At 34.8% G+C, this 12,453-nt stretch overlaps 2 protein-coding genes across 5 annotated transcripts; both read left to right on the top strand.

The window, feature by feature from the left end:
• The first annotated feature begins 11 nt into the window (after positions 1-11).
• LOC125835571 (xyloglucan O-acetyltransferase 1) lies at positions 12-2,038 on the top strand. The gene is made up of 2 exons (XM_049514688.1): positions 12-291; positions 945-2,038. The coding sequence occupies exons 1-2, from the start codon at positions 102-104 to the stop codon at positions 2,036-2,038; spliced, it is 1,284 nt and encodes a 427-aa protein (XP_049370645.1). The 5' UTR covers positions 12-101.
• A 1,228-nt stretch (positions 2,039-3,266) lies between these two features.
• LOC125838481 (uncharacterized) lies at positions 3,267-11,990 on the top strand. Of its 4 annotated transcripts, none has more exons than XM_049517528.1 (10): positions 3,267-3,310; positions 4,946-5,306; positions 5,958-6,116; positions 7,249-7,329; positions 9,544-9,639; positions 9,825-9,965; positions 10,045-10,188; positions 11,149-11,256; positions 11,532-11,583; positions 11,672-11,990. In XM_049517528.1, exons 2-10 carry the CDS (start codon positions 5,208-5,210, stop codon positions 11,701-11,703), a joined length of 912 nt encoding a protein of 303 aa, XP_049373485.1. In that variant the 5' UTR covers positions 3,267-3,310; positions 4,946-5,207; the 3' UTR covers positions 11,704-11,990. The 4 variants fall into 4 exon arrangements, with proteins under 4 accessions (XP_049373485.1, XP_049373480.1, XP_049373504.1 ...); XM_049517523.1 differs by lacking the exon at positions 3,267-3,310 and adding an exon at positions 3,393-3,632; XM_049517547.1 differs by lacking the exon at positions 3,267-3,310 and adding an exon at positions 3,491-3,632 and having other exon boundaries at positions 4,954-5,306.
• The last annotated feature ends 463 nt before the right edge of the window (positions 11,991-12,453 follow it).

Below are 12,453 nucleotides of genomic sequence, written 5' to 3'. Positions count from 1 at the left end.
AACAAAAAAAGAATGGAGAAAACTACTAAAACCAAAAAAAAATCCTTTATTATGTAAAAGTTCTTTGAGGGAAAAGGAAAAAAAAAGGTTTGGAATGAGAAATGGATACAATAAATCCATTGAAAGACCAACCTCATTCAATTCCCTTGAGGAAGTTATTGCTTTGGGCTTTGTATGCTCTTCTTCCTATAGTAACTTTTTATCACTTAATTGCCTTTCCTTTTCCTCACTCACTTTCTCAATCTAAACAATCACCAGTCATCACCACATCATCTTCAACTCCATCAAAAGGTAAGGGTATTTTTGTACTTATTTATGTTTTTCAGATTTATACATGAGATATCTATTAGTTGAAAATATGTTTTAATAATCGTGTTGGCATTTTTACGATAGATCATATGCTTTGATGAGTCATTTAGACTTTTAAAGATTTATACGTGTGAAAAATATAGAGGATGAATTTGAGATCCTAAGCTTTCTAGGAGTCGTTTACCCTTTCAAAGATTTATACGTGTAGAAAATATAGAGAACTATTAGTACTTTTATTTGTATATTATAATATCAGTTTGAGATAAGTTCAAATAGAGTAACATGATCAATGAAGATTCATATAATCGATCCCAACTTATTTGGAATTGAGGCATAGTTATTGTTGCATATGCCGTGTTAGAGCTAAAAGGAGTCAAAAAGGTTCAATTATCATCGGAAAATTATACTGCGGTAAAAATATTTTTTGTTTATATATGAACCATATTTAATCCTCTTGACATAAAGGGAGTTCAAAATTGCTTTAGGTCATGAGTTTAAATCGTAGGTTTGACACTCCTATTATTTTTTTGAATCTCGTATGGTATGAATTTCTGATTTCGATACTATATATATGATTTCCCATATTTGCATGCACTTTTATTGATAATCATCAAAACCTCATTCTTTTTGTGCAGAAATAGGAAATGCTAGTGTAGAAATTTCATGTGACTATAGCAATGGCAATTGGATTCAAGACAAATTAGGCCCTTTATACACAAAATGCAACACTATCAAAGAGGGCCAAAATTGTATAACACATGGTAGACTTGATAATGACTATCTTTATTGGAGATGGAAGCCAAATAATTGTCAACTTCCAAGATTTGATCCAAAAAAATTTCTTCAACTCTTCAAAAACAAGAATTTAGCATTTGTTGGTGATTCACTAGCTAGAAATCAATTGGAATCATTACTTTGTATGTTATCCACTTTTAGTCCTCATGACTTAGTTTTTAGTCATGGTGAGGAAAATAAGTTTAGGAAATGGCATTTTCCTTCACATAATGTTAATATATCAATTTATTGGTCACCTTTTCTAGTTAAAGGGGTTGAAAAATCAGACAAGACATATTATAATACTTTGTACTTGGACTCTGTTGATGAGAAATGGGCTAAAGATTTAGGACAAATGGATTTGGTTGTGTTTTCAATTGGACATTGGTATTTGCTTTCAGCAATTTATTTTTATGGTGACAAAGTACTAGGTTGTCATTCTTGTCCTGGTTTGAATTACACTGAGGTTGGATTTTATGATGTTTATGGTAAGGCATTTGAGACAACTTTTAAGACAATTCTTGATAGGAGGGGTGGTGGCAAAGACAAACTTGATGTGATTGTGACAACATTTTCACCAGCACATTTTGAAGGTGAATGGGATAAATATGGGGCATGTTCTAAGACAAAGCCTTATGATGCTAAGGAGAAGGAGAAACTTGAATGGATGGACGCGGAGATGAGGGAAACATCCATTAAACAAGTGAGTATTGCCAAAAAGGAAGGTCATGATGAGAAGAATGTGGTGAGGTTTGAGGCAGTGGATGTGACTAAGTTGGCATATTTGAGACCTGATGGTCATCCTGGACCTTATATGCATCCTTTTCCATTTGCTAATGGGATTCAAGAACGCGTTCAGAATGATTGTGTTCATTGGTGTTTGCCAGGGCCTATTGATACATGGAATGAGATTTTGATGCAAGTCATGATCAAGAAAATGGACAAGCTAAGATAGTTTAGTGAAGAAAGTTTTTACTTTTACTAGTCACTATATGTATGTTGATTTTTCCAGATTCTTGTCCATTGAGTAATTTTTTTTGTTTCCCTTGGAGAGCCAAAGAAAGGAATTCAGATTTGTGTCACTTAGGAGAAACGCACGCTATCAGACTTCTGGTTCAGAGTTGAGAGATCTCCTCTCATCCATTCCACTACATCCGTGTGATTTTTTTATTACTTGGATAGAATAATGTGAAAGAATTGAATAGAAGATTTAGATTTTGAAGAAATGTAGAATCTAGAGATTTGTTTTATGTATTATGATTTTCTTGAAAAGGAGTCTCAAATTTGCAACTCATTCATGTCATTGTAACACTATTAGTTGGTCACATTTTAACACCATGATGTTAAAGTTGTGCATTATTGTTTGCTTTAAAGATTCTGAATATCATGTTGTTAAACAAGTGAGTTACAATAAATTGCAGCTCAAGGAAGGAACTAGGAACCCATCGGAAAATTATATTGTATATTCAAGAGTCATACTATGACTTCTTTTTTTAAAAAAATTAATAAAATAAAATTGAATCCCTTTGGTGAATTTTTTGACTATGTTAGTACTCAACCTCTAATCTTGTCACAAGTGGGATGGATCATTAGTTCTACTTTTTTACCACAAAAATTCGATCAAGTATTTTGACATGAATTGAAGAGTCAGAAGGACTAGCTAAATAGTTCTATTAGTTGATGATCATGCAACAATGTTAGTCGGAATTGTAGCACATCACACCACTTAAGACTATATTGTTTTCTAATAAGTCGGAATTGTAGCACATCTCCTCTTCTTCCTAATTATTTTATTTGTATTCATGTACTTTAATGATTGTCATGTCAAATTTTAAATAAAAATTTAAAATATTTTAAATTATCAGATCAATTTGATATTAATTAAATTTCAGATAAAAATATCAAAACTTCGATATTATCTCACTAAACTTCATATAAAAAATACGAAATTTGCTTGCTTTCAAACTTATGTGAAGTTAGACTTTAACAATTCAAACTTTAGATATGTATATATTATAAATAACTTCAGTCTTAGTCTGAGACGTGTGAAAAGTTCATTTAAAGCAGCTAAAATTGTAACTTTGGCTATGCCTTAAATACATCCTAAAAGTGGCTATTTCTGCACTTCACCCCCATAAAAAATCCTCTTTTTTCTACAAACGCTCTTCGCACTTTGTTCTTCATTTTGCGGTTCAAGATTTGGCGCAATTTCATCAACTAATTGAATGTATGTCATTTTCATTTCTGTATATATATATATTAAACACAACAATTTTGAATTAAATTACCCATTTTTTGTTTTTTTTTTTCAAAATTAGGGTTCTAATATTGGTGTAGCATTTTGATTTTTCTGCATTTTAATGTTATTGAAGCTTCTATTCTTTGATTTTATCATCTCTTTATGCAGCGGAGATTCTTGATTTGTCTGGGAACACAGTAGGAGGAATTAATTTAGCTATTTTTACTCGAAAGGTTGGATTTTTAAAGCAAAAGGGAAGAAGAATCCAGTGTAACATTGCTGAGTATGTTAGTCTTGAGCTGGAATTAAGGTATTTTACTTTTTTGTTCCATAATAAGTGTCTCCAAAGTAAATAATTTAGTAACTGTGACTGGCCTTCTTCGGAGTTTAGTGTATGGGGCTGCCCTTTTTGCATTCTTGCTTTGGTAATGTTTCTTTTGAATCGAGGGTCTATGAGAAACAGCATCTCTGCCTCACAAATACTAAGACAGTGGTAAAGTTTGCGTACATCCTACCCTCCTCCGTCTCACTTGTCGGATTACATGACGTTTGTTGTTGTTGACTTGTTGTTGTTGTTATGCTGCTCAACAATGGGGAGAGAAAGAAATCTCCCTCCGTTTCAATTGGTTTGTCTGATATTGACTTGACACGGAGTTTAAGAAATTAATTTAGCTTTTTACTCAAAGTTTGGATTTTTTGAGTCAAAAAAGAAGAAGAATCCAGTGTACCGCTCTTGAGTGTCCAAGTTTCGAGCTGGAATTATGGTGTTTTGCTTTTTGTTCCATAATAAGTGGCTCCAAAGTAAATAATTTACAATAGATCCTTGTGATCAGCCCTTCCCTCGAGCTTTAGTGCACTAGGCTGCCCTCTTTGCATTCTTGCTTTGATAACATTTCTTTTGAATTGAAGGTCTATGGGAAACTACATCTCTACCCCACAAAGGTAGGGGTAAAGTTTGCCTATATCCTACCCTCCCCACACTCACTTGTGGGATACTGGGATTACAGTGGGTTTGTTGTTGTTGATATGCTCAACAATGGGAAGAAAAGGAATACTCTTTCCGTTTTAATTTGTTTTATCTGATTTTGACTTTGATATGGAGTTTAAAAAATATAGAAGACTTTTGAATCTTATGGTCTTAAGCTAAAGATATGTAGATGTACCAAAAATTCCCTTTAATCTTGTTATTTTGAACATGTCATGTGGAAGGGTAGAATTAAGGAGTTGCTAAAAAAGGAAAGAGGCATTCTTTTTGAAATGGACTAAAAGGGAAAGTAAGATAAACAAATTGAAATGGAGGGAGTATATTGTTTAAAAATAGAGCAGAATATGGAGTTGTTATTGGCTGTGTTTGGTATCAGCATGATGGAAGTCATTTTCCATAATAATTGATTTTTCTAGTGTCTGGTTACCAGAAAATGTTTTTCTTCAAAAGGGGAAATGATTTCCCTGGTAAAAAGTGTTTTCCGTACAACTAACTTAACTTTTAGCTTCATGTTTCTTGATCCAACTAATACATGTTTCGTGTTAGAATATTTGGGGAAGTTATGTATATACATGCATGCATGGTTCATTTGAGTTAAAAAATTAAAGAAAGCTTTTTAGTGTTTTCTTACTTTTTAGTTTTACAGGAATGCGTCAGGCCTGAGGGAAGTCCCATGTAATGAATAGCTTGTTTCATGCATGTTCTGTTGCAATATTGACAAGCACTACATATCTGCCTTGAAGAGTTCAATTTGTCGAATTCTGGTGATATCTTGGAGGATGAGCTTTTGCACATGCTTGAATTAGAAAGTTGATTTTGACTTGTTTCTGGATAGAATTAGCATCTAACAAGTGTAGTGGTGATAGTTCTCTTTCACGGAAGTTTGATCCCATTCCAATAATGAAGGAAGAGAGAGATGGTTTCTTTGTTGTTAAGAAAGGAGATATTGTTGGAGTCTACAGAAACTTGGGTGACTGCCAGACTCAAGTCGGATCCTCGGTAACTATTGGAGGAATTTTAATCTGCATTTATATTATATAATGTGTGTATATATATACAAAGCTAGATATATGTATGTTGTTTGTGTATTGATATGGTATCAACTGTGACTTTTTTCACTTTTTCCCCTTGGTGGCTTGTACTCCCAATCCATTGGTTGGCACTGGAGTGCTCTTTCCACTGGATAAACTTCACTTGTCAACTTGTAGTCAATATATATATATTATAGGCGAATGCTACACCACATTTATCTTATCTGGTCTTTTCCTCGTGAATTTATGCAGATGTAGTTGCACTGCAAGAACTTCATAAAAAAAGTTAGACCATATTTATTTGCTACAGCTTCATTTACATAGGTCAACAGGAACCTGGTGCCTAATTTATCTGCAGATGTCAGCATTTCCTTGATGCTTTCCTTGTATGAATAAAATTATTTTTCAAAAGGAATAATATTTATTACAGCTTCAACTTGGTTTTTCTTAATCAATGATAAAGTTATAGTGGTGTAGGAATTCCTCTTACAGAATAGGGGTGGTAAAGGCAGTTCTGTTATCTGTGTCCAGCAATGATTATATAGCAATGTGCATGAAATGGGAAATATATCAAACTTGCAGTGCGTTAATCGGTTCCCCCTGCCCCTTGCTTTGACAGATATGTGATCCTCCGGTTAGTGTGTATAAAGGCTACTCCATGCCAAAGGACACGGAGGAATATCTTCTATCTTGTGGACTTAAAAATGCACTTTATTCTATCAGAGCCGCAGATCTGACTGAAAGTCTCTTTGGGGCTCTAGTACCATGCCCTTTTCAGGTAAAACATTGTACTAAATTGTGTGCAAAATTGTCTGTTTGTCTTTTATAATTGAAGTATGTCATCTCAGAACTTTTGGAAGAAGGCAATCCTTGTTCACATCAGCTTTCTTTTCCAGGAGACACACAGGACTTCCAAAAATAAGAAAAGGAACAAAGGATAGAGTTAAAATTTGTCCTTCTGACATAAATTTTGACTTATTGATCATGTTGTGAGTTTGATGCAAGACTATTTGAACATGTGGGTTCCTTTCTAGCACTACTTAATTACTAATAACTCTCCCTTCCACTTATTATACAGTTCACACTACCCAAGAAAGAATCCTAAACTAGGGGTAAAACCAAAAGTGAAATAATAGAATTCGGATGTATTGATTACAATTCATCTTTGGAAGTAAAGCCATGATATCCCCATCTGATTTTGTTGCGTAAAGAAAAAAGTTAAAGTTGAGCTCTTGATGTCATTAGCAGAATTTGCAGAGTCCTGCCATGGTGTTTGCGTTGGGAGAATATTTTTTAACTTTAAAACTCGACTTCTGCCTTTATGATATGGAAGGGATGAAGACTTATTACCTCGGTCCTCACAGTTCCCTAATTAAGGAAAAGATTACAAATTTTGTGCTGATCCCTTACCATATGAACAAATGATAAAAAGGAGAAAGTGTGCTTTAAATTACATTATACATGGGACAGATACCACATAGCTGTTCTTCTACATATCAATATTATCAAAGATGATCTCTATTTTTGCTGAAATGTTTTGCTCTTTTCTATTTTTGGTGTAAACATGAATATCCTCATGAAGATGAGGATATCACTGGTATGTTAGAATCCTTAAGGAGTTCATAGGAAAATAGCAACACTTTTGTATTTCTGATTGTAAGTATTACTGGAATACATCCTGAGTATTCCTGTGTTTATAATACAAGTTACCTTTTCAAAAAAAAAAAGATGATCTCTAAATGCAGCTGATCCAGTTATTTATTTTGTACTAAATTAAGTTAAGTTTCCTACTTATTGATGTGAATACTCTTGTTATCAGTAGTACTTGTAAAAATTGCTGAAAGTTGCTTACGTCTCATCTTTTGAACCAGTCATTGTCATACAATTTTATCAGCACTAAATTTTTGCAGCATCAATCTTCTTCCAAAGGTGGAGCGTCTGAGCATACGCCGAAGAAGAGGTCTCAGGAAGCAATGTGGTCAGAATATGCGGTAAGTTAGGGTTATATTAGGTTATTGTGTAAGTCGGTCAGCGTTTACAGCAGTTGCTTTTGAAGTATATCTTGTTTCTTGTTCTACAGAGAGAGCTAACTAATGTGCCTACAGTTTTTGGTTATCTTACGAAGTGAGTACATTCTTCAATTTGCACCTCTCTGGATATAGAAGCATGATTATAACAGTAGGGGCTTGTTTGCTGAATTTTCCTTAAGATGCCATAGTAAATGGTCTTACAACTTACATGAGAAAGCTACTTATTCAGCTGGAAGGCAATTTCCTTTCCTAAAGTAGATCTACTTGGAATTTGAAGACTGGATACTTATCCATTGTGAGCGAAATATCAGTATTTTTCTATTATGTCTGAGTAGCCCTTTTTGAAGAAATGATTATGTAAGGAGGTTGAAAGTCTCCAATACGGTACCTGTTAATGAGCTAAATCTGTTTAAACGGAATACTAGTAGCTTGTTAATAGGTTTCTACAGCTGTTTTTAGAAATATCTGGATATAGCAGTAGCAGAAGTTGTTGTTGACAAGTCTCCGCAGCTATTGTAGTTGTGTATAAATAAAACTAAAACTAAGAATAGGTCAGAGTGGGCCATGTATAAGAACAGTAGTGAGTAGATTGTTGACATGTTTCCGTAGTTTTGTGCTTTTCTTTGGCTCTAAATGATACCTTATGGTGCTGGCTGCTTACAAAATATTGAAAATAGAAGTAGTATTTTAAAAATAGGTCATGCCGGGTGGCTTATAAGAAAAGTAGCTTGCCAGCAAGTTCTTGCAGCTGTTGTTATCTTTGCTTTTCTCTACTTAATAAAAACTCATGTAAGGTATTGGACTTTATAAGATTGAACTTCATAACAAAGGATTATATAGTTCTGAGAATCTATTCAAGGAGCCACATCCTAGTAAATGTAGCAAGAGATCTGAAAATACTATTTCTAGTAAAAGGTGTCTTTCCCTGTTACAGATTGCAATAGTTCTTCTGATTAAGAAGATTCCAGTAAGTTACCCTTCGGGGTGGCTCAGTGGTTTGGGCTTGGGACTTCCTTGTTGGAGGTCTCAAGTTTGAAACCCCTTGCCAGCGAAAGCAAGAGGTTTGCCTTCTGGGTCGAGCTCGTCGCACCGGGCTTGCCTAGTGCGGGTTACCTCTCCTATGTGGTTTGCGAGCTATTGCATAGGAGCGGGGGTTTTACCCTGTACGCACCCAAAGGGTAGTGGCTACGGGTTTCCCTTGTCATCAAAAAAAAAAAAAAAAAAAAAAGATTCCAGTAAGTTATTGTGATGAAAAACATTTATAATGTGGAAGGAACAGCAAACAATAGATATCAGTATCCTTCCTGTCTAGAATTTTTTTCTCTCAGCGAAAATTGACAAACAATATATTTGTCGTCTAGTTTATTACATGTGACCTGTGTATCAAGTATTTTCATTAGATGACAGGATGATCCCAGTTTACCACGTCTGTGTTTTGATAAAGAAGAAAGAATGGTGGAAATGGAAAAAGAAAAAATGTTTCTGACTGAAATTTCCCTAATTGACTAACAGTTTCAATGGCACTCTCAAATATGGATAAAAAATTCCCTATTACTATTCTGATGTTGGTAATAAATATAATTAAGAGCTATAATCTTCAACTTCTGCGACTGCGGGCTAGGCTTAATAGCAAGATAGGAAACCTTTTTTCCCGAACCGTTGCATGGGATGACTTTTCGGGAGTGCTGAGTAGTTTAAATGAACCAGATGGATAACCTTTATCTTCTCTTTGATCGAGCTGAGGTCTGGATAATTAGCTGAGTAATTACTGTGCTTGCCTTAGCTCTGACGAAAGACTTCCTGTTTTCTGCAAAGTTTGCATTGAGCATTAAAGGGGAACTAATACCACCTATTGGTTGATCGAAGACATATTTAGGTTAATTAAGTGTTACAATTTGATGAGTTCTGACATCTTTTTGTGCGCAAAGTAGGTATAGTTGCGATTGTCAAACCATATTCTTTGCAATATTTTGTTGCTGTACTGCATTCTTCTACCTGGCTCTTGGAGAGGTATATAATGTAAATTTGGGCTCAAAGTAGTACTGAATACTTACACTTACGAAAAAAGTACTAGTTACAAAATGCTATACTAGTTTCTTTTGTTCACACCTATACGATCTATTTGGCTTGCCACACTTTGGAATATATCTTGTTCATTGGCATGTTAATTTGCAGGATGCTGTTGGATCAGCTGTTACTTCAAATGATTCCCTAAGAAAGCATATCAAGTTAGAACCTCCTAAGGGTGACCAGCAAGCTCTATCATCCAGTGTGAGTGGCTGTTAAAACGATGGCTTCTTATGAAAAAAACATAAATGATTTCAGTATATATGATTAAAAAGTAAATTGTCTTTATACTTAATGGGAAGTCGGCGAAGCTAATCAATCTTAATTTAGCGAATCTATGATGAACTTACGGCAACTATCAGGTTGAGTTCTTTTAAATTCTCTTAAAGGTTTATGCTGTTGGAATGAAGGAAGCTGATCGTGGTTATCCTCAGCAGCGGTCTTGTACTCTTGAATTTGATGGTACTTCAAAAGGAAACCCAGGACAAGCTGGTGCAGGAGCTGTAGTACGAGCTGACGATGGAAGTTTGGTAATAATTACTATTTTGGGTTTGTATTTCCTTTTCCTTGTTCTTTGCTGCACTTATATGACAACTTTGCGATTAATAGATCTGTAGGCTGCGTGAAGGTTTAGGAATAGCAACAACCAGTGTTGCTGAATATCGAGGTTTTATCTTGGGTTTGAAATATGCACATAGCAAAGGGTTTACAAGTATTCGTGCTCAGGGTGACTCTAAACTTGTTTGTATGCAGGTTCGTTTCCCATATTATTTGTTTGTTGTTCTATTTTTTTTTAATTTCTTGATATCACACTTCTCCTTTATGTCTCTGCACAATCAATGTTGTACCTGGAGTTGTGTACTTCTAGCAAAGTTTTACTTGTTCTTTTCAACTTCACCTAGATGAATAGGATCGTTATTTGCATATTTTTTTAAGGTCAAGGAGGTCTGACAATCTTTTCAAGTTGTGAACCCATTTCTCAAGTCCCTTCGACGTAGTTTCTTTGTTTTATAGGATAAAACTTTTTTGTGATGTACACGACCTTTCTAGGATAAGGTAGTAACAAACTAAAAATTAAATTTGTTTTAGAAGGTAACAATCTTATTATCTTTAATCCACAACGGCTGTGCCCATAGATATATTTACATACCACAAGAGCAAAGTATATCCTCAATTCTTTCAAGGAATCTATTGTGTCTAACAGTAGATCCAAATCATCCGGAATTCTTCTTTACACCAAAAATGAAGTGAACAATTTTTCTTGATTTTCTGAGGAGTAACAATTAATTTGCAATCCAACTAAAGTTTCTCGGCTGAAAGAGAGTGTAAGTTCGGTAAGTTTAATAATGGGTAAATCATATAACTAAGCTCGTCAAAGAGTCCCTATCTTTTCCTTCTCTTGGGTAAAGATAGAGAAGGAAAAGGTAGAGGACAGCAAATAGTTCTTGTCCATGCAAGAAGATTTTCTTGGTTGGAAATATAATCAGCATACATTTGGTCGCTCAATGAACTCAGTAGTGTCTTTGACGAGCTTAGTTATAACTCCAAGATGCTTTATCACAGCTTCTAAAGTTGGTCTCATGACATTACTTACCTGTTCCAAAGAAATTGGTCTCATGTCAAGTTGATTGAGCTTATTTTATGTTGTTTTCTTATTTTCTTTTTTTCTTTATCTGATTGATTTTGATTCATGAAGTGTATCCTTCCAAACAGATCCAGGGTCTATGGAAAGTTAAAAATCAAAACATCTCTACGCTATTTCAGCAGGCAAAACAACTGAAGGATAGGTTTTTTTCTTTCCGCATCATTCATGTTCTTCGGGTAATTTAATAAATCTCCTCTACACCTACACTCTTGATTCATATGCTTGTCTCACTTTATTAATCAGACTTAGTAGGTGTTTGGACATGCTATTTGGAATCATGATTCCAAATCAGTATTTGGACATGCGGTTTAGAATCATGATTTCAAATCATGTCCATACGGTGCCTCTGGTCTGTAATAGCACCAAAATTGAATTAGTTAGAGCCCTTTACCTAGTTCTTACCTTGCTGATTTTCGGAGATGTAAAAGTTTTCCAACTCTCGTCTTCATAGGAATCAAACTGTGATGCAGATCAGCAGGCGAACTTGGCTATTGAACTTCCCGGTTAGAGTTTAGTTTTTATTCCAGGCATGTGGTTTGGTTATATTTGACTTGTCATCAATGTTTTATCCTACTTCATCTCTTACTGCAGATGGTCATGTCCAGGAGGAGATAGAGAAATGACAAACGGGGATGTAGACGACGACTCTAAACGTGGTGCTAACGAAGATTTCATCGTGCTAACCACCGAGCATCCCGTTTGGCCTGTAAGTCGGTGGATAGTACAATATGTTTTACCTGAAACTCGAAGACCGATGAGGGAACTGATTGATGCAAATCGTATTGAGCTATGGCACGATAATTTATTTAACTTGTATTATTAGTAACACAATATGCGTGTAACAACAAATTTCATGCTTCTTTTGACAGATTGTAATAATTTTTAGTACGATGAGTATTATTACTTTACTTTACTTTTTTTTTTTTTTGGTTTCCCACCCAGTGTTCGGAGCCCACATTGGAGCTCTCACTAAATTCGAATTGCGCTCTGCAGGGCCCATTTGGGGGTGGCGCTCCCAACAGGATTTTCTCCATACCCAGGGCTCGAACTCGAGACCTCTGGTTAAGGGTGAAACTCTCACTAGTGCACCACAACCCATGTTGGTTACTTTACTTTACTACTATATAGAAGCGGCTAGAAGCAAATATCTATTTGTCGACGTGTGTGCTCTATTTCTGGAAATTCATTTTTCTCTTTCTTTCAATTTATTATACTTTTGTTCTGCTATATATTTGAAAATTACGTAAAAAGTATGATAAATTATTATGAAGTCAAAATGAGGGGAAAAAAATAGATTGTTACACAAATGAAACTTTTTATTGTTATTTAGTGATGAAGTTAATCTTGACGAACTCAAATCAATGTCTGAAGTT

The sequence above is a fragment of the Solanum verrucosum genome, unplaced genomic scaffold (assembly GCF_900185275.1).
Source record: "Solanum verrucosum unplaced genomic scaffold, falcon-dt-bn FXZP01000284.1, whole genome shotgun sequence".
Classification (NCBI taxonomy): Eukaryota; Viridiplantae; Streptophyta; class Magnoliopsida; order Solanales; family Solanaceae; genus Solanum; species Solanum verrucosum.
This window is presented reverse-complemented; position numbering and strand designations above follow the sequence as displayed.

Coding starts and splice junctions, on each gene's coding strand:
- LOC125835571 (XM_049514688.1), top strand. CDS start 102: ATGGATACAATAAATCCATTGAAAGACCAACCTCATTCAATTCCCTTG. Junction 292..944: donor ATCTTCAACTCCATCAAAAG/GTAAGGGTATTT, acceptor CTTTTTGTGCAG/AAATAGGAAATGCTAGTGTA.
- LOC125838481 (XM_049517528.1), top strand. CDS start 5,208: ATGAAGGAAGAGAGAGATGGTTTCTTTGTTGTTAAGAAAGGAGATATT. Junction 5,307..5,957: donor AGACTCAAGTCGGATCCTCG/GTAACTATTGGA, acceptor TTGCTTTGACAG/ATATGTGATCCTCCGGTTAG. Junction 10,189..11,148: donor CTAAACTTGTTTGTATGCAG/GTTCGTTTCCCA, acceptor CCTTCCAAACAG/ATCCAGGGTCTATGGAAAGT.